The 25,969-nt window shown below is 47.8% G+C and overlaps 1 protein-coding gene across 1 annotated transcript; it reads right to left on the bottom strand.

Annotated features, from left to right (window-relative positions):
- Window positions 1-448: 448 nt before the first annotated feature.
- Window positions 449-24,662, bottom strand: NEMF (nuclear export mediator factor). Its single transcript, XM_074148512.1, has 33 exons — window positions 24,577-24,662; window positions 23,529-23,597; window positions 22,396-22,498; window positions 21,204-21,329; window positions 20,969-21,117; window positions 20,687-20,754; window positions 16,787-16,873; window positions 15,769-15,845; window positions 15,171-15,241; window positions 15,005-15,080; window positions 13,864-13,926; window positions 13,454-13,531; window positions 12,865-13,073; window positions 11,215-11,400; window positions 10,664-10,727; window positions 10,051-10,139; window positions 9,293-9,396; window positions 8,948-9,010; window positions 7,814-7,926; window positions 7,094-7,151; window positions 6,669-6,727; window positions 6,102-6,222; window positions 5,716-5,989; window positions 5,047-5,092; window positions 4,912-4,961; window positions 4,402-4,549; window positions 4,021-4,098; window positions 3,755-3,949; window positions 3,316-3,348; window positions 2,424-2,530; window positions 2,301-2,344; window positions 2,107-2,186; window positions 449-756 (listed from the first exon to the last, which is right to left on the bottom strand). The coding sequence occupies exons 1-33, from the start codon at window positions 24,633-24,635 to the stop codon at window positions 679-681; spliced, it is 3,225 nt and encodes a 1,074-aa protein (XP_074004613.1). The 5' UTR covers window positions 24,636-24,662; the 3' UTR covers window positions 449-678.
- Between the last annotated feature and the right edge of the window lie 1,307 nt (window positions 24,663-25,969).

The following is a 25,969-nucleotide window of genomic DNA, read 5'->3' as shown; positions in this document are numbered from 1 at the left end:
GTAATTCCTGCGCGGGCTGTAGCTGGAGTTAAGCGGTGCAGACCCTCGGAGCGGTGGTTTCCTGTCTCTGGGAGGTGCTGACACAGCACACGGGGGTTTTATTCTGACCTTCCGGATCCCTCCCTGCCTCTTCCTCGCCTCCCCAGGGGCAGTAATTCTGGGCACGGTGCAGCTGCGCTGCTGGGAGCGGGCGCTCCGGAGGGCTGGGAATGCACCTCCCACTTCCTGGCAGCGCAGGGCGTATTTGGGGGGAAAAAAAAAAAAAAATATCAAATTCTCCCTTTTCTCCAATGAAGCCTTTTGCACTGAAACTCCAGTCCCCGTCGGAGGAAAGAGGCAGAACCCAACACGGCAAGAGTATTGCTGCGGCAAATCCCAGCAGGCCCTTTCCCAGCAGCCGGGGAGGGAGCGCTCGGCTCCGGAGTTCAAAGAACAAGGAGCCAGAGGTGACAGCACTGACCCAGCGCCAGCCATTTACTTGCAGGTGTTTATGTTATTTGTATGGAGTCGCTAAGAGTCCACCTAAAGCACGCTGCAGGAACCGGCCCTCCTCCGCCGGCCACCGAAGAAGCTCAATTCAGTGACGCTAAGGGCAGCCGGGATAGGTCTCTCCGTCCCTCCGTCTGTCTGTCCCGGATGCAGGTGCTGGATTCCGACTGCGCGACCCAAAGTACGGAATCACTTCTTTTTCCTGTTCAGGAGATGAGGTGCAGAGACTTTCACTTTCCCAGGAATATTTCTTGACAAATCGGTGTCCTGCAAAGCATTGGAGATGAGAAGTTGAACACAGAAGAAAAGCATTTAGGAACATCTTCCTCCCCCCCCACCAGCTTCCATATCGGATGGGCCCATTTCTGCCAGCTTTTCCCCCAAAGAAAAGGTGGCTGATGTCAGGCTCTCGTGTCATATTTTATTAATTAAAGACTTAATGGGTTGTTGTGAAGCTTCCACGTATCGGCTCTGTTCCGCTGGGCCGGCAATTCCCTGTTCTCTTGGAGGTCATGGCAAGGCCCCAGCCCTCTCCCCATTTGAGTAGGAAATCGAGGAAAGGGCAAGAAAAGTAGAAGAAAATGGCCCCGAGCTGGGCCGAGTCCTGTCTGAGCGGAGAGACGACGCCTTCACCCGGTGGGAACTTCCCCTCCCAAAACTAGAGGACTTTTAGAAAGATGGTATTTTTGCCTGACACGCTATTTTAGATCAAGAGCAACACAACACAGACACCGAAGGCCCAGCGCTACGCCTGCGGCTCCATTTTTAATGATTTTTCCCAGCTTAAGCCGTACGTTTTCCCCGGGAGTACTGAGAGACGCAACGCTGCTAAAAAATAGCAATAGCAGACTTGGTTTTTGGAAGTATTTACCCCCAAAATGGCACCAGTGGCCATTCTGCTACTGCTCTTGTGTTTGTAGGAGAGAAACAAACGGGGTTCTAATTGCCAAGCGGCTGAATACGAGCCGGCAGTGTGCCCAGGTGGCCAAGAAAGCCAACGGCATCCTGGCTTGTATTAGAAATAGCGTGACCAGCAGAAGTAGGGAGGTGATTGTGCCCCTGTGCTCAGCACTGGTGAGGCCACACCTGGAGTATTGTGTCCAGTTTTGGGCACCTCAATCCAAGAGAGATATCGAGGTGCTGGAGCGGGCACAGAGGAGGGCAACGAAGCTGGTGAAGGGCCTGGAAAACAAATCCTATGAAGAGCGGTTGAAGGAGCTGGGCCTGTTTAGTTTGAGGAAGAGGAGGCTGAGGGGAGACCTCATCACTCTCTACAACTACTTGAAAGGACACTGTAGAGAGGTTGGTGCTGGTCTCTTGGCACAGGTAACTAATGACAGAACGAGAGGGAATGGCTTCAAGCTCCAGCAGGGTAGGTTTAGACTGAACATTAGGAAAGAATTTTTCACAGAAAGAGTGGTCGGGCATTGGAACAGGCTGCCCAGGGAGGGGGTGGAGTCACCATCCCTGGATGTGTTTAAGAGCCGTTTAGATGTGGTGTTGGGGGATATGGTACAGGGGAGAACTTTGTAGAGAAGGGTAGATGGTTGGACTCGATGATCCCAAGGGTCTCTTCCAACCTGGACGATTCTATGATACGATATAGAAATTAGTCACCTTCACGCTGCGGAACAGGTCTTTTTCTCTCGCAGTAGCTTCTTTGGATTGCATAAAATTATGCAAGGCAATCTTTGCAGCTGTAAAAAAAAAAAAAAAAAAACCAAACCAGGAAAAACGCAAACAATCTGTCAAAAGGTGCTGGGTTGAGTAGCTGGGGCACTGGAAAGGATTCGGGAGCTCAAACACGGTACCTTTTCCCTTCTTTTGGGTGCCCGGCGTGAGCTTGACTTTGTACCTTGCGAAAGAAAAGGTTTCTGTGAGTAATTCCCAGGTGCAGCCAAACCCTTCCCACCGAGAGAGTGCTGGGGACTCACTTGTAGTTGGTCATGGCCGTGTAGGGAGCACAGATGGGGACGGCGAAGAGCAGAATGTCCTCGGGGTGGGGCTGGCCCGTCAGGGAGTCCAGCAGCGCCTCGCCTTCCTGACGGGACAAAGGGGCTTCGCTGTGGAACCTGCCTCTCTCCGGCCCCTTCCGCCCGGGTTCCCTGGGGGCAGAGGCCGAAGGGTCTCCCCTTCCAGCTACGATCCCACAGGTACCCTGTGCCACATCTCGTGATGGAGTTACCAAAAAATACTAAATTTAGCTTTATCGGTCACCTCACCGGCACTGAAACACCACACCAGGCCTCGTTACCGACCATCTGCGATTACTAAAATCCCATCATCCGAAACAGAAACGGATTTAGCTTTGAATGACCCCAAAACCAGACCCCCAAATGGAGTTACAACTTCACGGGCTCCACCAGAAGCTTCCCCCTCCCAACAACCGTTATCTTCCTTCGTTAAAGAATTTAAAGAAATCTATTTCTTCCCAGCCTTGGGCGACACCCACAGCCTGTAATTATAGAAAACTGAAGCAATCTTGTATGTAAATAAACTTGTAGGCTAACGAGCAACTCGCCCCGCGTGGTGCTGTGCCACCGTGACCAGGGGGTGCCAAAGCAGGGGACACACTCCGGACACACTTTCTATAGGGGACGTACGGGATAAGCAGGGCGGGAAGATAAAAAAGGTTCTGTTTTTTTTAAAAAATACAATAAATCTGGGTTCTAAGCGTCGCAGGCAAGAGGGGGACTGTGACAGCAGAGCCGAAGGGCTGGGCCTGGTCTGGGAGGGAGCTGCTGCTGCAGCGGGGGCTGCTGCTTCCAGTGGGAGGAAAAAACCTTCTCCTCAGCACCTATCAGGGCTTCAAAGATGAGCACTTACCTCCACTGCCGGCTGATCCTGGTCTTGCTCCTCCTGTGCAGACAAACAGAGGAGACATCAGAGCTGAAATGAGCACACACGACCGCTTTTTTCTCCCCTCAGCCCCTGGAGAAAATAAATTCTTTTAGCAGCGGTACGCACAAAGCCGCGTTCTCACCGCAAAGAGAATTTAACTGATTTTAAAGCAAAGGCAGGGCCCGGTGCTCCCCGGCGGTGCTGGGAAGGCAGCCGGCACAGAGACCGCTGCAGGGATTTTGCTGCTTCTTGACACCAACGGGCTTCCCAGAGTCACGGCATTAGTTGCAGTGTCCTCCACTGTGCCCCAAAGCTGCTCAGCATCCCTGGGAGAATGGAGCTACGCGGTGCCAGGAGAGCCAGGGTGGAAGGGGAGAAGGGACAGACGCACAGACAGGAGAGGAGAGGCGGGCGTCCTGCTCACCTTCTCATCCTGCTGCTCCTCCAGGGCTGGGTCCTGCGACTCGTGCAGCAGGACTCCCGCTGGGAACGGCTCCTTGGCCCCTCCAGCGCCGCGCCGCGTCGCCTTGGGTTTCTGCTGTTGCTTCTTTGCCGGTTCTTCTTTCGTCTTCCCCTTTTTGCCTTTTTTCCCTTTCTCCTCCTTGTTGGACCCTGCAGACTGTGGTCACACAGAGATGGTCAGAGCCAGCGACCCAAGAGACAGGGGAAGGTGGAATTCCTCTGGCTCACCCCCAGCAGCTTCATGATGAGCTCCCGGTCCTCCTCGTCCTGGTCCTTGTACTTCTCCTTCATCTTCTTCATTTTACTCTGCAGAAGAGAACACACCAACAGCTTCAGAAACAGCGACTTTGGCTGAGTTTTGCATCCACAAACACCCAGATGCTGACCCCACACGCACTTTCTGTCCAGGTCTCCTGAACCCCTTTCAGAGCAGCTCACCAGTAACCAAGAGACTATGGTTTCAGTGAGGACCAGCACCATCAGCCTGAAACCACCAAGAGCAGCATCAAGAGTCTAAAACTACCAGGTGGACACGGACATCTCACAGAATTCTGTCCACACTTCACATGGCAACGGCTCAGCCCACGGGGAACCCTGGTCCCTGCCTACCTTCTGGCCCCGCTTGATGGGCTGGGGGGCCGGCACCCCCTTATTGGTGTTGGGAGCAGGGGGAGGCTGCGTCTCCGTCTCTCTCTGCTTCTCTTCGGGCAGCTCCAAGTTCTCAGAGTCGTTTTGCTGCTTCTTTTTCTTCATTTCTCTAAGGAAAACGATCACTTGATACACTGCCTCTTGTTACGACAAGAGAGGCTGCTGCTCTCCTGCCCAAATTACCACCCTGCTTCCCTGCCACGGGGCTACAGGGTAACCTGAGGCACTGGAAATCACTCCTCCCCAGTAAAACCTCTCAAGCCCAGGAATACACAAGAAACCGTTCACAACCCACACTTCCGAAGGACAGAAGCCACCACCCCACAGGCAGGACCCACACTGGAAATGCAGGATGGACAATGGACACGGACCAACTCAGACTGGGAGGTGCAAAACATACCCAGGTCCTGGGGGGGACCAGGGGAGGAGGAGGAGGGATCTACCTCAGTGCAAACACGAAGAGGTTCTCACCTCCGCTCCTTGGCAGACAGATGCCTTCGTCCCTGGGACTTGCTGTCACTCTAAGAAGCGAAAGGCAGTTAGAGCACACCCTGTCCCGCAGCAGCTCACACTGCTCTTTGCCAAACACCCGAGCTGGAACCTTACCAGGTTAGGTTCTTCTTCCTCTTTGGGGGTGATTTTCTGCTGGGATCTGTGGGGAGATCAAAATGGAGCTCATCAACAGACATAGAGCAGCTCAACTGTGGATGCATCTCTACAGCCCAGACGCTGGTTGCACTGCTTTTGGCTTTCTAGTTCTTGAAAATCCCAGTTTTGGTGAATGGAAAAGGGCAGCAATACTGGGATTCAGTTTACAAAACAAGTCATCGGATCTCTGCCAGCTCGTCTCATGCACACACACAAACAAGCCACGAAGGCAGGCTGGGTACAGCACATGCTAAATAGGACCCCCTGATGTTCCTGCTCGGTTGTGGTATTCCCTGCACAGCCCTCCGTTACCACCCACTCGATCCCGTCTCCTTGCACCCTCTCAGGAGTGCCATTTCCAGGGACAACAGGGAGATAAGCTCATCTCGCAGCCACACACGGAGCAGTAACTCAGCACCAGCTCCAGCAGAAACAACCCATGACTCAAGTTTCTCAAGCCTGAACAGCTCTGGAAAGAAGACGGGGGCAGCCACCTCCTGAGGAGCAGAATCCTGAGGAGCGCGTGGAGCTCCAGGGAAGCTCAGGTCAAAATAGGGAACAGCAGCGATGGAGTGTGTGTGTCTAAGTGCCCACACTGCAGAGAAGAGCAGGTGGTTCCTCACTTACCTTTGAGACTGAAGATGCGACAGGTCGATTGTTGTGTCTGGGTAATTTATCTCTTCCTCCTTCACCTCGCTCTTTGATTCTGGATGTTCTGCTTCATCTTCAGATTCTCCATCCTCCTCATCGGAGTCACCCTCTGGTGCAGGAGATGCGTTTCCTCTGCCCTGGTCAAGGTCAGCAACGCCCTCGTCATGATGACTCTCAGATGTCGCTTCCACATCTTCCGGTGCCTCCTGACACTCCACTTTTTCCTCTTCGCTGCTGCTGTCTCCTCCTTCTGGGCCACACAGGGGAGGAAAATAGAGTTCACATGAGAACCACCAAACCGACCCGAAATGCCAAACCCCAAACATTCCCGTCTGTCAGCGCCCCAGTCACATCCACTGTACCTAACAGCTCCACTTCTTCGGCCACCAGTTCACTGGCACTGCTGGAAACCGTTTCCAGATCCTCATCCTGCACTTTGATCTTCCTTTCTTCTCGATGTCTCCAGACGCAGCTTTCATCCACCTAACAAGAGGCACCTTTATGTCAGGCCAGTAGCAGCTCCAGCGACGGTCGCTTGCCCATTCAGAGAACGCCCCACTCAGCTTTGTTCTTTCCCTTTGAACGCTTTGGTTTTGTCATTCAAAAGGCAAGAAAACTAAACCAGCGCATTTAAACCCACACCAGCAGAGTCCCGAAACACACGGAGGCTTCAGATGGAGCTGGAATAAAAATCCAGCAGGAGCAGCAGCGTTCACGGTGTCTGTTTGTGTTACATGAAGAGAGTGCAAACCGGGGGAGAATGGAAATGAAAGCAGAGTCGTTTTCAGCCAGTAGCATTTTATGGGACTTGTCCCAGTGGGAAAAGAAGTAACTGGGAATATAATGATAAGCAAGAACCAGAAAATAAGCCTCCTATAGCTCCAACCAAATTACAAAAGCCAGCGGGAGCTGCACGGAGGAAGCGGTACCTTAAACAAGAAGCTGAAGCCCATCATCAGATACGAAGGCGGAAGAAAATTCTTCTTCCCTGAAAAAACAAAGGCAGATTCTCAGAGGAGGTTTAAGAGCTACGTTACAGGATGTATTTTCAAAATCCATGTTTATTAGAGGCTTTGGGCTACCAACAAGTTACACTGGGGCTTTTTCTGTCTCTCGGATGACAACAGGAGAAACTCAAAAGCAATTTAGCTAACAATCTTCTGCCCAGGGCCTCAGCTAGAAATGCTGTTGCCTGATGTTCAGTCTAAACCCCCTCAGAACAGATTTTGGGGAGAAGAGGGGGATCTGTCAGCTGCCACGGTGAAGGGGCAGCTCAGGTCACACTGCAGGACAGCACAGCATCTCCAGGGGAAAACGCCTAACGTCAAATTCACACCGTTCCTTTGTGTCTCACCTCGGATCATGAAGCTTCCAGTAGTGAGGTATTCTCCTGTAGGTGCAGTCTTAGAAACCTAAAAAAAAAATAATAAAAAAATATCACGATACACTATAAAGAGTATCTGTCACCAAAGGCCAGCACCGTGTAGTAACAGCACTAAGAAAAGCAACGCTCAAACAAGCTGCATTTTTAACCCATGGGAACAGTTTGCAGGAGGACTCCGTTTCCAAGGGGTTCTTCCTGCCCTTTGTAGAGTATTTCCCTAAGAGATGCTCCAATTCAAGCACACGTTACTGGTGCTATGTTTCAGAAGTCCTGGGTGAGGAACTGGGTTATTGGGGAAATAAGAACACTAAAGGCACCGCGACCTTCAGTTTAATGTAATCTCCCTTACACTTGAGCTGACTGGAAGCTCAGTGAGACTGCAGTTCATACACAAGATAGAAACCCAACTGAAAAAAAAATTAAAACTTCATTTTCAATACAAGTTCTTCCCTTCTGTTAGTAAGAAGCTGAACCTGCAGCATTTCCTCTGTCATCTGCACGTCATATCAGAGGTCACCCCTCCACCCCGGCCCTAAAAGCAGCAGAGCCAGGGAGAACCCGCAAGGAGCGGTATCAGAGAACAAAGTTTCACCACATCCATCAGTTCCCACACAGAGACACTCCGTCTGCAGTCACACACCAGCTCCTCCAGATGTTTTGTCTGCAAAGCTCATGCACGAGTGTCCTTACCTGGTTGTGAGAGACCCACCAAGCACTGGTGACAACACGAGCATCCCAGGCAGCGCTGTAACACAAGGCCATGGTGCCTGCCTCTGTCAGGGTTCGTGGAGGGATGGGTTCACCTACAAAGGAACACCCAACACACCGGTGAATGTGAACCATGCACAACAGCGAAATTCTCCAACTTCCACACTTGCCCTAATCCAGCGTCTGAGCTCTCCAGGGACCCTGGGCAGAGAAAATATGGCCCGGCTAAGCTTGAAGGTGGGATGGACAGAGCAGAAGCAGCAACAGCAGATGTTCTTCACAGCCCTCCAACACAGGTTGAAACCAGCTGTTCTCTGCTCCTTCCACAGCTCAGCTCCTCAAGCGAGCAGTAAATGTGCTCCTCACAACACAAGGCCAATGTCCACCACCCCCCAGGAAGGGGGGACGGGCAGGGCGTGCCCAGCTGGTCTCCCATGAGACCCATCCCACTGCATTAACACCTCTCTGCTGAGATCAGCACCCTCCATCAGCACCCAAACCGCTCATAGAATCATCTTGGTTGGAAGGGACCTTAAAATCATCGAGTCCAACCATCAACCAAACACTGCCAAACCCACCACTAACCCATGTCCCTCAGCACCACGTCTGCCCAGCTTTTAAATACCTCCAGGGATGGTGACATCACCACTGCCCTGGGCAGCCTCTTCCAATGTTTGATAACTGTTTTGGTGTAGAAAGTTTTCCCAATATCCATCTTAAACATCCCCTAGTGCAACTGAAGGCCATTTCCTCTTCTCCTACTGTTTGTATGCCACCACTCAAAGTCTCAGGAGAACTCCAGTCCCTGTGGCCAGCAGCAAGCACTTGCCCCCCACCTCTTAGAGGGCACCCCCACCCTTAGAGACACCTAACACTTGTCTCTGTGAACACATCTCCATTGCTCCTTCCCACCGGGAGCTGAGCTGAGCAATTGCAGTCAGCCAACCTGATCTTGGAAGAATCGATGACTCTCATGTCCTATGGGAAACATCTGCTGGATCTGGCTACCCCTGTGAGGGGAGAAGGCAGCTCGCCAGGCTGGGCTCAGACATGCAACGCAGAGATTACCAGGTCTCCGTGCCCCCCGAGTCCCTGCATCAGTCCCACACAAGGTACCTGATGGGTTCTTGATGACACAGCTCGTGGCTCCGTGGAGATCAGCATGCACGTATATGTCCCCTGGAAAAGAGGAGACTCGGATCAGTCACACACGTGGCAACTACACGTATCACGGGAGTCCCTCCAGCCTTCTCTTACCCCACAGTGCTGGAGGCTCCAGTCTCCCGCCGCAAACCCACCACCACTCCATGGACAAGACACACAGTCTCTGGGACCCACCATCACCAAAGTCCCTTTTTAACCAAGACCCAACCAGAGAGACCTTCCTGTGTCATTCTTTTACATTTACAAAACCGGAAAATAAGAGAGAAACTGAAATACTCCACTTAATCAGACTCTCACCTGGTTTAAGATACCGCTTTACAATCAGCTCGTTCTGCTGTTGATCTCTCCCAGCAATAATAAGGTAATTCTCAGAACTAATGAACCACAGGAACTTCTCAAACCTGCCAAATTACATCAATCCCTTGTGTGAAAAACACCTGGAACTAACAGAACGTTACAAAGGTTTGTTTTTTTTTTTTTTATACCAAACTCTTTACGAATATCCATCTTAACGTCTACTCCTTAAAAAAGACACTGCAAATAGTTTCACATCCATCCGTATTCCTGGGGCATAAAAACAAGGCACGGTACAAATACAGCATCACTGCCAATGATATTTTGAGATAAAAGAGATAAAGTATCATTATCGCAAAGTTAACTGCCTCCTAATTATTTTTATTTTAATAATTCAGTTATTAGGCTATAAAAAGCTTTGGGGTTGCTTTTTTCTTGCTTTTCTTAAATCTACTGTTACTATTTCACAGAGCTGCCAGAAAGTAAAAGTGAATTTTTATTAAGCCCATATTCCTAATCAGGTTAAAAGCAAAAAACTACAAGTCCACGTCCACCGACAGGAACTTTCCCAGGCAAAGGCACTACCAGGATCAGGCTGGCACCTTTGAGGAGCAATTGTAAGAAGATTCAATACAAAGTGTAGCGCTTAGAAATCATAATGAGCTCCACTTCTAAGCTAATGAAAACTCGGCCTGACACAGTCGCTCTGAATTTGCGCAGGTTTACAAAGCATTAGGTAACGACAAGGAAACTGTACTTGCCAATAGACCTTTCTCGCTTTCTGAATGGTGGTAACTGTCTGAACTTCCCTCAACGTCTGCTTCGTTTTCTTCTCAGCTGATTTAAACGCCTATTTAGACAGAAATCACGATCACAATCTGCTGGCACAGGAATCACAAAGCTGATAACTGAACAGGAGGAAAGTTGGCAGGAAATGTCTCCGAACGTTTTCAGCGCGCAGGCTCCACATATCGCTATTCACAGGCCAGGATTCCCCTCATGCACATGTGAGACACCTGACCTAAAATCTTCACAACTCTCCACCCTGGATAGCTGTCCCCTCTGAAGAGCTCTTTGATCGTAAGGATTTCCATTGATTTTCCACTCCTGCCTCCATAAGCACTGGGCTGTCAATATCTCCACCAAGCACCTGTCTTAGGTCTTCACAAAGCTACTGGTGGAAACCAGATGATACACCTGGTATCAAGGTGTAAAGAATAAAAATCAAGAATAGAACAGGTGTTATCTGCCAGAACCTGGTTGGTTCTTACCTCTCGTGTCTCATTAGGACTGCCTAGACCAAGTTAGGAATTTCCACTGATCAGTGACAGTGGATATCTTCTAAGTATCTTCTAAAACCAAAGAAGAAATTACCTTTTCTGCAGCTTCTACCGTCTTCTGAGTTTTCTTGGCTGCATGTCTTTTGTGATCATAGTACCTGCGAAACGCAAGTTCGTTTGTATCTGAAACCACAGCAGATTCACTCATTTTTAGAATACACTTAGTACAGTCCTCTACATTTGCCATTAGCATTCAGTTTTGAGCTTTTTTTCTTCAGCAGAGATCTTCGGCTTAGTCTTCCCCCGAGAAGAGCAGCCAGAAGAAGTCTGTCCTCTCCTCAGAGAGACAGAGCACCCTGTTCGGGTTCATGTGTGGCAAAAGTAGTCATTTTGTTCCACGTGTCACTATGCAGAATTGCACATGGAATTAAATTAACATGATAGCCAGAGACTGGCTGCTCTGCAACAGCGAGATGCTACTTTCGGACCAAGAAAACGCACGTCCTAGAGCTCAGGGCAAGCTGTCCATTCCAGTTTCTAACTCTTAACAAGATATACACAGAGCCCTTCCTCTGATGTTTTCTCTAACAACTGCAAACATACAGAAACTTCTACTACCAAACACACATTTACTGCAAACCTTACTTTTTGGCGTTGGCGTACGCAGACAAACTGAGATCAACATCTACTAATGACGGTTTGTTTTTCTGAGGTTTCTTCAACTGTTTGCTTTTATTCTTTTTCTTTTTTCCCTTCGGTTCTTCAGTTTCTTCTTTCTCTAAATCAGCATCATCCTCCTCCTCTTCCTCTTCTGATAATATATATGGGTTCCTAAAAATACATGACATCATACGATTAAACGAACTGGTTATTTTTCACCCTTACTGCAATGCACTCTTACTTCTACTCTCTCATGAAGACTGGAAATGGCCTAAGGAACCCTTAAACCCCTTTCACTGTGCAGCTGCAGGAAGGCCCCAGGATGCCCAGGAAGCCCTCCCCGATGTCTTGGAGTTGGACAAAGTTTGGGGGAAAAAAAAGAAAAAAGAAAACAAAAGCAGAAGATAAAGAGTCCAGATTTTCCAATCGAAGGAAGTGACATTTTCCAAGGTCATTTCTTCTATCAAAAGACACACATTCGTGCTAACAACCTAGAGAAAAATCTAGACTTAAAAATGAAGAATGGTTCCAAAGACCTACTTTCATTGAGTAAAAGAAACACAAGACATCCTATGTGTGATCGCCGCACAGAAAGAGAACAGCTACATCATCACATTGACTCATTGAAGAGGAACAGCAATGTGCTGATTTAAAACCTCAAGAAATACCTGCTCCACTCTTTTCAAAGAGGTACGCTGAGCACACATGAGCTACATTTGTATTTGCTTCTCGCCAGGATATTAAATCCTGCTTGATACAGCTGTACTAACTCTGGGTAGCAAAAGGTGCTGGAGCAGCATAAAATAACGTTGTTCATAAAGGAAAATATATCTCTGCAGTCCGCTGTACCAAGGACACATCATTCAGCACTGGGTGGGCTGGCTGAGGGTGTTTGATCAGCGAAGCGATCACTACTCACTACTGAAACAGAGGGAGAGGAGAGGCTGATGCCACAGTTGCAGACACAGAAGTCACCCCTGAAAACGAATTTATTCTATACACTCACGTCTCTGAAAATGAGTAACTAAAAATTCATATATTCACTTTGCCACATTACAGCTTTCATACCAAAAGTTCTAGCTATAAAAAAGAAATTCTCGCTTTTTCATCTCTAGCATCCCGAAACACCGTCAGACAAGGATTTTAAAGACACTCCAAACACTGCTTCACTGCGACTTCTCTCACCAGCACTTTTACAAGAACCAGCATCAAAATTTGCAGCTCACCAGCTGCAAACTGGAACCATTAGCCTCTCACTGGTCCGCCATCAGCAGCATCAAAAGGGGCAGGATCTCATGTGAATTTCAGATCAAAGAAGTGTAAATCCGAGAGATAACTGCTGCCTGACAGACTGGAGCTTTGGAGCTCTCCTGCTTTAGGACACCTTCCAGCCATTTAGAATATAGTCAGGCTCTAAAAACACTGAAACAGAAGCTATCACAGTAACCAAATTACTATTATTTTTGAAAGCAAAAAAGAAGGCATCTCTCTGCTCAGAGAACTATGTTCTCTTCATGCTGCTGTAAGAAAAACCAAACAATTTAAATACCAATGCACAAAAAAGGTATTTGTCTCCTGTGCAGCTCACACAGTCAGTCCTACTTGCATTTGTACAGTGATCTACAACGTACTTACCTCAGCAGCATCGTGATATGATTTGTCTGAAGCTTTAACTCTTTGATTGCGTTTGCAACGGGGTCTCCCTGCGCTTGAGCTTCTTTAACAATGGCTCCGATCTCTGTCCAGTCGATCTGGTTGGCTAACGCACTCCGGACCACCTGGATGGCTCGGTCCACGATCTCCAAGTTCATTTCTATAAGTTCTCCTTTTATCTTATCAGCTTCCTTAAGGAAAAAAAAAAAAAAAAAAAAAAAGTTTATACCCATTGAAGCTAAACACACACCCAGCAGTAATTTTTTAAAAAATAAATACATTTATTAATATTGAGATGAAATCCAAGAATAGCACTGAATTGAGCCAAGGACAATGGCCAACTCAACTCCTACAAGAAGAGCAGCACAAGAAAATTTTGGGGAGAGAGGTACAAAGCACTCATAAGTTTGCAGAGCCTTACAGGGTCCCCGAGGGGCTGCAGGGTGCTCGGTGACAACACAAGGCTTCGTTTTGGGGTCTAACGCTGACAGTACCAATGCAGATGAGCAGGTACGACTCTTCAAGAAACACTATGTATATCCTTAGTTAAAAAATAAAATCTCAGTCTTACCTGAGCTTGCTGAAGAGCTTCTAGTCTGTGCTCATGATCCCTACGGACGTTTTCCAGTTTTTTCAATGCTTGCTTTTCCTTTCAAAATAAGATGGAAAAAAATATATACAAATGGCATCTTGTCACCTCATCACTGCAAGACATTCAATAGACCGTTCCAGCACAGAAAAATACAGCAGTGTAAGAAGAGATGTAGAGTCTCCAAAATACTGTTGTTAATGCTATTATTTGTATTCCAAGCAGAATCAACTGCTACATTCTACATCTTGAAATTCTGACCACCACCGACCCAGCGTTTCCATAGCAAAAATAAGGAATGACACCTCCTTCACCCCAGGTGACAAGAACTAATGAAGCATTTGAAGGTCAGAGAGCCTCCTCAGTTGCCCCACTCCTGCATGACAGCGTACCTGCTGCAGTGCTTTCAGATCGATTTTCTGTCCCTCTAGCTTGGAGTAGAACTCGTCTGCCGCCTGCAAGAGAAAATCAGCTTTAAGAATCTCCAAGTTGCACTAACTTAGATCAGCAACGAGCAGGCAGAGGAAGTTCTGCTCCAGAAAGGTGGCTGCAAAGCACTAAAAAAAAAAAAAAAAACAGACAGACGCTAAAACAGGGTTCAGTAACTTCCTCTATTTTGCCTTCACGTGAGACGAGTTCAGGAACACACTCAAGGGTACATCTCGCTGCAAACCAGGGGCTACACACAAGTAAATCAGAGGCCAAACTACGGCCCACGTTTCTTGCTAAGAAACGATGAAAAAGAAGCTGCTGTTTGACACAGTGTGCTCTTCAGATTAAATGATTGCAATGATGGAACTATCTGTCCTGAGTTCATGCTGCTTCAGTACGTCAGTTAAAAAACAAAACAAACAAAAATAAAACACAAAAACCTAGAAAGTATGCCTGAGAACTGCTCCCGGTGTTCAAGATGTCAAACCCTGTACTTAAAACAAAAGAAGAGGAAAGTTTTAGGCTGCTTAGATCATCAGAGCTGTGAAGGAGATGACACAAATTCAGCCAGGAAGCAGAGTAGGAAAGTGAAATGGGAATTCTGGAGATCAAGGTCAGGAACAACACGCAGTTAACGATTTCAGATGTTAACAAGTCAAGGACCAGGAAGGACAACACTCAAGGAAATACTAAATCAAGTGCCTGAAGCTTTCAAAGTAGTAACCGGAAGAATATAAACGCGATGGCTGTGACAACTGTTTGCCTCCAGCGATAACTCAGCGTCTGAACTCTCCACTAACACTAAACGTTTGACCGGGACTGACAATAGCCACCTTCAACACACACCTCTGCTCAGTGCCACATCCTCTATTTCAGCTAAAGGATCTAACTGAGTTCATAAAATAAAGCCAACACTGCTCAGCAGCAGCCTAAAGGCCTTGGGTTACTCGGCCTTTTCTGCATAAAACATTTATCGATAAAATTAATCAGCTCTTCCAAGGTCTATGTTTTCATTAACAACTTCTGCACCGTATTTTAATTACTCTTTTTAGCATCAGTCAATTAAAGCACTTAAGTACAGTATCAGCAAAAGCACTGTACCTTATTGAATGAGTCAAATTCCAAGTACGGACATTTTGAATGTTGAGAAAACAAGAAAGGATGAAATTCCTCATATCTGTAAAATACACATTTGATATTATCACCTGAAAACTAATTTATGTTATGCAGACTAGTAGAAAAAGAAATAAATACTTCAAATATTTACGTGTAGATATCTTCTGCTGGTTTATCTGGTTCCAGACTTGGCTTTTTCTCCCTCTTCTGGATAATGTAACCCTAAAAAAATACATAAATATGTCACCAGCATTTGTCTTTGAAAAGGATCCTCCTTACCTTGGCAAGGCAGCAAGTTTTGGGTGCCTCAGCATGAGACAGTAAATCATTCTAGCAGGGAAACCTTGTGGCAGAAGCAAAGGGATTGACTGAGTAAAGCCCTGACCCCCTGGCTTGTCAACTCCAACTTCTTCCAGAAAAAAAGGTGAACTTCTCTTACAAACCTCAGGGCTATCCTACAGCTTCTCACACAAACGCACAGTTTACGTGCAGGGCAGTGTTACCTGCCATTAAAGCACAAGCACAATTCTCACAGGACCTACATAATCTGCTTGCAAAGTATTTAATTGCTGCACATCCAGTGGAAGGAAGCAATTTTCATTCCCCATCATTACCTGGAGCCCAAGCTCACAGAATAAAATCTGTGGTTGATAACACCAGGGACAAGCGTGTGCTGAAAAATACCTGCCTTCCAGTTTAATTCTGCAATTCCTGCATAACCGACAACCACGTCGCCCACTGAGACCCACCTTTCCACTGAAGCTGTCAGTTAGTGTCATATATTCTTCCGCTTTCTCTAAAGCGGCCAGCACTTTTTCAATATTTTCTAAAGAGAGAGGGGAGAGGAATATTTTAAAACACCTAGAACGGAAAGATTGTTTATATAAACACAACACACCAGCAGATCAACAAAAGGCCCGGGCAACTGCTCTGCCAATTCAGTGTCTGAAGCAACGGGTCCAACCTAATCATGGTAAGTAGGATTTTAGCGTGTCTCAGAAATAAAATAGCAGATATCCTTTACCCCGGGTGCTTCACTATAGCAAATACTGTTCATTTTAAACAGGGGCCTCAGTACGCATCTGATATTTCGGGAATTTTTAATAAAAAAAAATAATCTTTACAGGTACTTCTATTTGAGTTTCAGAAAAAAAAAAAAAGGCCCCACAAATGCTAGCACTTTATAAAAATAAAACTACAGAGGCAAAGCATAAACCAGTAGCTGTGAGAAGTTATTTATCTGTTACAAAGTTGATTTATTACAGCATCATAATGCAGAAGGAAGCAAAAAATCCTTATGATTTATGGAAAATATAATGCACATAAAAAAAAAAGAGCGCAGAAAAATCTATTCTGACTTTACTACCCAAATCCATAATTTCCCAATAAATGTAAAGCTGCTACTTTATCAAATCCCCACTGTGTTTGCTATAGATAAAGGAAGACTTTGATGCCAACTCTTCTATACAGGATTCTTGTAAAACATCCCTTTATACAGCCAGAATCCACCTGATGTGTAAGGTGGTATCTCACTGTAAAACCACTTAGGCTACAGAAGGAGTCTAATGTTTTTTCTCCAATATATGCTCAATTCAAGAGTTTTAACGTGAACAAGGTTGGTCCCCAACCTATCAACTTTAAAACATATAACCACATGGTCAGAACTACAGGGTTAAGAATTAGTTAACTCTTTGGAAAAAAATACTACACAGGCATAAAAATTACCATATATATAGTACAGCCTTTAAAATGTTATTTCCTTCCTACCTTTACTTTCCATGTGCTGATCTATTTTGACATAACCAGAAAACCCAGCTTCTATAAGGCAATGCTCAATGAGAGTGGCTCCATAAGCTGTTAAAAAAAAAAAAAGGATCATCTATGGAAAACATTCACAATGAAATTTGTATTCACACTGAAAATATGAGGGCTGTGAAACTACAGCCAATCCTCAGAGAGGTTGGGGAGAGGGAGGGAGTTGTGGTCCCGAATTCAGGAGGCTGAGTCCAGGGAGGGCAGATGACCAGGACACTCCCATGGTGGCCCTCTCAGAAGTGCTCACAGCTGGGTCTCAGCTTACGGCTCACATGTTCCTACAAACTTAAGGATGCTTAGGGTCATCTGGAACCGGGAAAGGTCAAGGACAGAGTGAGGGTATACAGGAAGGATGGCCAAAATGGAATAAAACCTTTACATTTAAAAGGGGGGAGGGTAAGTTTCTGAAGAGTGTAGGAAACCCAACATGGGTGGCAAACTGCCTGGCTTGGGATATTACAAAGGGTGAAGCCATACAAACTCTGTAGCTCAAATAAAGAACTAGGAAAAAGGTGGCAAAGCCAAATGTGACACGAGTGACAAAAGAAACAGACACAGCCCCATTTGAACAAGGTGCAGAAAAGGAGCAAATGAAAACAGATATATAAACTCCTACAAAGATGCTTAACGACTAAGATGCAAGATAGGGCCATTAGAACACTGAGAGCAAGCAAAGCAGAAACATGGAGGAAGGAAGACAACCACTGGGACAGTGCAGCATTAAGCTTAGAATGATGTAGGTGACCTTAGAGCAGGTGAGCAGGATGTTAAGAGTCCAAACAAATTAACAAGATTGAAAAAAAAAAAAAAAAAACCACTTGGAAAAAAAAATAACGGCACAATCGGGGTTGGAACTCGATGATCTTTAAGGTCCCTTCCAACTCTAACCATTCTGTGATTCTGTGAATCCCATGGGAATGAAACCCCAGGCCTATATCTGGGACATGAGGTATGAGGGCTACAGTCTGAACTGCCTGAGCAGAGCTTCTGGTCACCCCAACATGCAGAGGGACAGCCAGGAGATTGTGAAAGCAGGACACACAACAGCTAAATCAGGTTTTAATCATCCCAGCCTGGCTGGGGAGACATTATGTCATGGTACAAGCCTGACACTAAAATTTACCTGGATCCACGCTAGCACAACAAAAGCCCAAGAAATCTCCTACGGGCATTCGCAGCTCCAGAGGGAATATTACATAAAGCAAAGAAGCTTCTTAGAAGAAAGGAAATTAAGACAATCAATAAACAGCAATGTCTGCAAACAGCCTGCAGGCTGTTTCAAGATGCTATTTTGGAGGGTCACAACAAATGCTTATCACTTATTAAGCAGTGTTTCAGAAAAACCCAAGGAAGGCTGGCATGACTGAACATCGGGTTAAGAGAAAGTGTTAAAAGCAAAAAGTTATGTGAAGTTGCATCCCTTGAGGAAAATGGGAGACCAAACCCTGGCAGGTGAATTTAAAACACAGCAACACTGGTCAAAATTCATTTTGAGAAAAATCTGGGGGAAAAAAAAGCCCATCAAAATTAAGAATAAAGCCTTTCCCGATATATCACAAGCAGGAAGCCTGCTAGAATCAGTAGGTTCAAGAAACGATCAAGGTGCCAAAGGAACACAGAAAAATTAAATTAATGTCTTTGAGTTTCATTCACAGCGCAGGGGCACAGGGAAGCTCTGGCTGGAACGTTTCTTTGCAAGCAGTACGTCTGAAAATCTGCTTCAAAGCCAGTTGTCAGAAGGGGTGATGGATTCAACAGACCAAACAAGCAGCAGTAAATCCTCGGGATCATGCGGTACTCAGCCAGGCATTTAAAGGAACTGGCTTTTAAATGCCAGTTTAAAAAAATCCTTGAACGAGGATGGAGATGCCAAACTGTTAACTGCAGTTTGCAATGTCTCTCTCGCCTCAGCAGCAGAGGCACAATTTTTAAAAGGATCTAGAAAACTATCAACCCTTCTTAGCTGTCATGATTTAACCCCAAGCAGTAACCAGGACCACGCAGCCATTCACTCACTCCCCCTGCCCCAGCAGGACAGGGGAGGAGAATCGGAAAAGAAAGGAAACCTCGTGGGTTGAGATAAAGACAGTTTAATGGAACACTAATGGAAGAGAAGATGATAGTAACAATAATGAGAAAAGAGTATACAAAATGAGCGATGCAACACAATTGCTCACCACCTGACGATCGATTGCCCAGCCCATCCCGAGCAGCGATCAGAGATTCCTGCCCCCCTGGACAAACGCCATTTATATACTGAGCATGACGTCTGTGGGGTGGAATATTCCTTTGGCCAGCTTGTGCTGCCTGTGATCCCTCTCGGCTTCTCTGGGAAGCTGGAAGAGTCCTTGACCTAATCTAAGCATTACCCAGCAACAACTCAAACAATGTGCGTTATCAACATTATTCTCATATTAAATCCCAAACACAGCGGCTATTGGAAAAACTAATTCTGTCGAGGCTGAAACCAGGACATACCCTAAAGACTAAACTAGCAGAGAGCTTTGCACTCGATACAGAAGAGCCAATCGAGTTTTGTATTCTGCATCATCTACAAGACAGTTAAAAAGCACAAAGACAAGGGAGGTCAAACAGATGAGGTCTACTTGGATTTTCCAGAAAGCACTTAGCAAAGCTCAACCCAGAGCTCTGAGTGAAAACAAGCTGCCACTGGACGACAGGACAGCCCCTGTCTGGATTAGAAAGTGGTTGGAAAACAGGAAAAGGGGAGGAGGAATAAACTGTCAGGTTGCAGGGAGGGGAGGAAAGTTGAGCTCTACGGGGACCTCCTCTAGGGCCTGCAATAATGGACATACACCCAACCAGCGCTGGCCCAAGGTTAAGCTGATTGACCAGAATGTGAGGAAGTACAGACACAACGTGAGAAACTGCTGGACACGACGGTCACCAGCGTGAGACGTGGCAAAAATTAAGAAAAGTGGCAGGAGGGATGGCTGGGTTTCACAGGTGGTGAAGGAGAAGTGGGGTGAGAAACAGCCAAACTCACATGGGAAGTGAATCGTGGGCCTTTCAGAGAGGGGAGCTTCACCAGGCCAGCTGTGCCCGGGAACCCAGATCAGTAACACTACGTAAGGCCAAGGTGACCAGATAACGGTATCAGAAATACCAAATTTGGGTATGGGTATAGAAAAACTGGGACCAATGAAGGAAAGTAATTAGCGGGTTGTTTATTTAGGAGGAGACCGGGGTGGGGAAAGAGAGGGGCAAAGGTGGTGAAAAAGAGAATCAAGAAATGGGGAAATTAATGCTTATGTCTGCAAATTAAGTGATTTGAGCTGCTCAGGGGTACCTGCCGAGCAATCCTGTGCTTGACCAACACTGCCAAATCAGGAGGATAAACCACACTTGTTCTGACCATGTCACACAAGTCAAATTTGCTTCTGTGGTCAGGAAAACCGAGGCACGAGGTGCTTTGCCCGGCGACCAGAGAAGTTGTTCCAGGACTGGCAGCACCGTCAGACTCCAACCACTTCCTAACCGCATCCTTGCTCTGACCGTACACTTACATCTCCTATTCGGTACCCCCAAAGACAAGACACTGGACAAAATGCATCAAGTCAGAGCTCCCACAGGGCTACTCTCAGGTCCTCATCACCGCAGGATCACAGCAAGGCTCAGCTCTCTCTGCAGTTGGCTTGGAATCAAAAAGCTCTACTCTGTTTTCAAAGGCTTGGGGATTTTGTTGTTTTTCACACATACATAACAGCAGACTGTCGGAAGCAATATCCAAAAAAAAAAAAAGACTGCTTGAAATTGTCCTCATTTTCAGCATCATCTAAACATAACGTGTATTGATCTCATTTCCTTTTCTAATGAATCAGAATTACTTACGAAGATGCGGGTTAAGAACCCTCTTCAGTTGTTCCCCTTTGGGTGCATTTGATATTATTTCAGTTAACCTACAAAAGATAAGGGAGAATTGTCATTCCAAAGAACACTGGAGTTTAAGACTACACCATACTTCTTAGAAGCTGCAAAACATTTTCAGTTTTAAAAAAAGAAGTGCCAAATGGCCTGTAATACGTGAAAAGGTTACCCAAAGATACGCTGCCTTTCAGAGTTCCAAGTAATTTAGGTTTATTCAATATATATACACCATCTGAAAGCGATCACCTTTCCAAGGTTGGCAGAGGTGCAGGCGCTTTCGCGCTGTCGACTGGGTACCGCTCCCGAACAGCGAACCTGACGTCATCCGCTTCATCCGTGCGAAACCTCAGAATGTTTAAAATGATGTACTCGTAGTCTGTCAGGACGACGTTACCCTGCGAGCACGGGACAGGGGACCATCAGCAAAGGCTGTGCTCCCGTGCCCTGCTTCCAGAGAACATGCTGGGAGCTTCGCACTCACCCTGTCGTACAGCTCAACGATCAGGTGATACGCAGCTTCGTCGCTTCCAAACTGGAAGTCCACGATCCTGTCTATACCCAGCTGTTTGACACTGACAAGTCTTCTGGTCTTTAAATGCTTTCGGCACTGCAAATAACAGAGAAGGTGTCTGTGAGATGATGCAAATAGACCCACTTGTGATATTTTATACTGAAATAAATTCTTAGCTATAGATTCCTCCCCTGACACTGACCATTTCTTACTTAAACAAATACCATAAGGCTAAAACGCCCATCTTGGTAATACAGAGACAAGACACCTCTTAGCAAAATAAAACCTCAATATTTATAGTTAATATAATTGTTCCAGCTTCTTAACCTTGAGCCACTTTTTGACATTAAAAACTGCTATTTTTTTAGCTCAACAAGTGAGCAACTAGTTAAAATTCAAAGGGTTTATTTTACAAAGACAGCCAGGATTATCCCTGTATCCATGTATGACCTGGAAAGCCACCCTGGAGAATCTCTGCTAAGTCATAGAATCATAGAATGGTTGGAGTTGGAAGGGACCTTAAAGATCAACCAGTTCCAACCCCCTGCCCTGGGCAGGGACACCTCCCACCAGAGCAGGTTGCTCAAAGCCCCCTCCAACCTGGCCTTGAACCCCTCCAGGGGTGGGGCAGCCCTGTAGGCCCCCTTTAGGTACTGGAAGTCATTTCAGTGAGGCCGCATCCATAGGCTAAGCAGACCTATGTGAGCCAGCACTCGGGCTGCATCCCTGCAAATCCACCTGCAGGAGCACAGCCCAACTAGCAGCAAGATCTGAGCCCTCAAAGCCCAGCAGAACGAAGAGCAGGACTCTATTAACACAGGGTGCTGTGTCCAGGGCCTAAAAATTTGGACAATCCAACTGGAATGACGAGACCTTTGCCAAAGTAAAATTCCAAAAGGTCTGGGTGGCCCAGAAAATGTCCAGCAGACTAAATTTAGTCTTCATAAATTCAAATTTTCATTGTTTCAGGCACTGAACATCAACAACGTGACCCGCTATTTGCTCTTCCTGGGTCTTCAGTCACCCACTTGATCAGGATCCATCAGGAAAATCCTTCCACTATTTTTTTCTGTCTCAAATCCTTCCATTCCAAGGACAGAACATTAATGCTGCTTTCTGACATCCAGCCATCTTACTAAAAAGAAATTGTAGGTTAGTTTACCTTCATTGCAAAGCTCGATGGCATCATGTTTTTCGGCCACTCGAACTCTGTCGTGTGAATGCGGATACCAGATTCAAGCAGCAGCGTGGCCTTGCAGTCTGGTCTGGGGACAAAATAAAGACTTACTGGCAAGCAACGGGGTTAAAAATTCTCCAACACAACTGGAGGCAAGTAGATGAGGCAAGGGTCTCTCTCAGACAGCACTGGAGTGACATAGTGACAGGACGTGAGCCCTACCTCCCACTTGGCCTGGGCACCAGTATCATATACTAAGTGTTGGGACATAGAATCATAGAATGGTTGGAGTTGGAAGGGACCTTAAAGATCATCGAGTTCCAACCCCCCTGCCTTGGGCAGGGACACCTCCACTAGAGCAGGTTGCTCAAAGCCCCATCCAGCCTGGCCTTGAACCCCTCCAGGGATGGGGCAGCCACAACTTCCCTGGGCAACCTGTTCCAGTGCTTCACCACCCTCACAGTAAAGAATTTCCTCCTAATATCTAATCTAAATCTCCCCTCTTCCAATTTAAAACCATTACCCCTTGTCCTGTCACTACATCTCCTGACAAAGAGTCCCTCTCCGGCTCTCCTGTAGGCTCCCTTCAGATATTGGAAGGCTGCTATGAGGTCTCCCCGGAGCCTTCTCTTCTCCAGGCTGAACAACCCCAGCTCTCTCAGTCTGTCTTCACAGGAGAGGTGCTCCATCCCTCTGATCAGCTTCGTGGCCCTCCGCTGGACCCGTTCCAACAGGTCCATGTCCTTCCTGTGTTGAGGACTCCAAAGCTGGACACAGTATTCCAGGTGGGGTCTCACGAGCACAGAGTAGAGGGGTAGAATCACTTCTTTCCTCCAACTCCGCTCTTCCATCCCCACAAAAAGAAACAATGAAAATTGTGTGGTTTTACACGAACACCTCTGGCCTTTTGGATATTTTCTGCAGGATTTCACACTTCATATGCTATCTCCCAAGAACTTCTGGGGTAAAATTACCGCAATTTATCAAAGAATAATAGAATTTCACTGAAAACTAGTCAGAAAAGCCACACGCCTGTCAACAGAAATTACATACACACCAAAAAAATCTAGTTCTCATACGTACAGTAACAGCATAAAGAAATTTAAGGAAGTTCTTACTTTTGAAGGCGAATAAGATACGTCTTATTATCCACATCATAAACATTGTTTACTCTCATTCCCAGTAAGCTGTCAAAAAGAAAATATACGCTTTGGAGAACACGATACACAAACCACACAAGTGGCCGCAGAATTCCCGGCGATAATTAAAATATACAGAAGTGTAAGTTACGATAAATTACCAAGCAGTAACCGAAGAGGCAGCAAAGGAAGATTAACGGAATGAGCTGGAAGCTGAGCAACCAAAAGATGGAGAAATTGCTATTAACGGATTAAGTGCAAAGAGCAAAACAAGCTGAAGGAAGAACAGTCTCAACGGACACCCCAGCTGGGACCAGTCAGCTTGTGGATCTCCAGCACAGGATGGAGGCCAGGTTGCCAGCTCCTGTTTATGGCAGGGACGCAAAATGTACTGGTTATACCGGAGCACTTTGCTCCTCCGGGCTAACTTCTGCATCACCCAGGGAGCCCTTTGCCAGCACGGGGCACCAGTACTCCCAGTACAAGCACAGAAATGGCCTGCGCGGGTCAGTCTCATCATCATTTTGTCCAGATTGCCCTGGACACCCCAGAAGGGTATCAGAGCTCTGCGGGGCATGGATGTGAGGAGCATTAGAGCTTCTCAGCTGGGTGGGAGAGCAGACGACAGGTCACAGCACCTTCCCCATGCGAAGGGGAAAGGAAGAGCACTCAATTCCCCCCCAGGCAGAGAGTGGGGGACAGGAGCAGGACAGTGAGGGGGGATGACAGGAGCACCAGGCCTTCCCTGACGGTGTGACAGGGCAGAGGGGACTCTCTGGGGGCAGGTGTGCTGGGGGGGGTCACCCAGGCACCACCAGACAGGCCCTGCGCTGCCCCACGCCAGAGAGGCGCCTCGCAGCCCGGCTGCCGCCTCACGCAGCCCGGCTGCCGCCTCACACAGCCCCGCTGCCGCGGCAGGGCCGGGCCCCGCCGGGCCGGGCCCCCGCTGAGGGGAGAGAGGCGCTACCGAGCGGGCCGGGCCCCGCTCCTCGGTGATCGCAGCGGGCAGGGGAGGGGGGAGCGGTACCTCAGCCGGAGCTCGGCGAGCACGGCGCGGATATCGACAGTGCTGAAGCGGGACTTCATGGCGCCGCCGCCACCCCCCGGCTCCAACACAGCGCCTGCGCCGGGCTCGCTCCGCCTCCCACGCATGCTCAGAGCGGGGCGGTAGGGGGCGGTAGTGTGCGGGGCTAAAAAAGCGCTTTTAAAGCCCCCCCCCCCCCAAAAAAAAGGGAGTCCGCGTCTCGCTGGGTTACCCGGGCCGCCGTACAGCCGCCACCACCCCGTGGCGAGCGCGCTGCAACGCCGGCGGCCGGCACGGGAGCCGCCACCCTCTCCGACTACGGGGGTGAATTCCTCAGGGGGCCATTTCCACAAATCTCCCACCGCTCCGCATCGGGGGTCAGCCCGGCCTCCCCTTAGCACCTCCGCGGCTCTGCCCCTCTCCACCGGGGGTTCCCTGGCCGTTTTGTGATGCCGGCCGGAGCGCGCGCGCGCCCGCTCAGGAGTAGTCGCAGTGCGACCGCGAACCCGGGTCCCCAGCGATCCGGCGGACTCAGCCTCCCAACGTACTGGGACTACAGGCGTGCGCCACCACGCCCGGCGGGGACAGAGCTACGCTGCGGCCCGTACGTCCCTCCCGGCGGCCGGGGACTGGGCCCCTCCCTCCGCCTCATAGAACTGTCTGGGTTGGAAGGGACCTTGCAGATCGACGGTTCCAACCACCAACCCAACGTTGACAAAACCCACCACTAACCCATGTCCCTCAGCACCACGTCTGCCCGGCTTTAAATACCTCCAGGGATGGGGACTCCACCACCTCAGCCTCTTCCAAGGCTTGACAACTCTTTCCATAAGGAAATTTTTCCTAATATCCATCCTAAACAAGCATTCGATACTGTCCCCCGTACAATTCTCGTGGAAAAACTGGCTTCACACGGCCTGGATGAGCGTGCGATCCGCTGGGTCAAGCAATGGCTGACTGGAAGGTCCCAAAGAGTGGTGCTCAGTGGATTTAAATCCAGCTGGCGGCCGGTCACAAGTGGTGTGCCTCAGGGCTCAGTGTTAGGACCATTTCTGTTTAACGTCTTTATTGATGATCTCGACAAGGACATAGGGTGTATCATCAGCAAGTTCGCAGATGACACCAAGTTAAGCAGGAGTGTTGATTCCCAGGAGGGTAGGGAAGCTCCACAGAGAGACCTAGATAGATTGGATCATTGGGCCAACATCAATGGCATGAGTTTCAACAAGGGCAAGTGCCAGGTTCTGCACTTGGGCCACAATAACCCCAAGCAGCGCTACAGGCTTGGGGAAGTGTGGCTGGAAAGCTGCCTGGAAGAAAGAGACCTGGGGGTTCTAATTGACAAGCGGCTGAATACGAGCCGGCAGTGTGCCCAGGTGGCCAAGAAAGCCAACGG

Source organism: Numenius arquata, chromosome 6 (assembly GCF_964106895.1).
Source record: "Numenius arquata chromosome 6, bNumArq3.hap1.1, whole genome shotgun sequence".
NCBI classification, from domain to species: domain Eukaryota; kingdom Metazoa; phylum Chordata; class Aves; order Charadriiformes; family Scolopacidae; genus Numenius; species Numenius arquata.
Note: the sequence above shows the minus strand (reverse complement) of the source record. Positions and strands in the feature narration are given on the sequence as shown.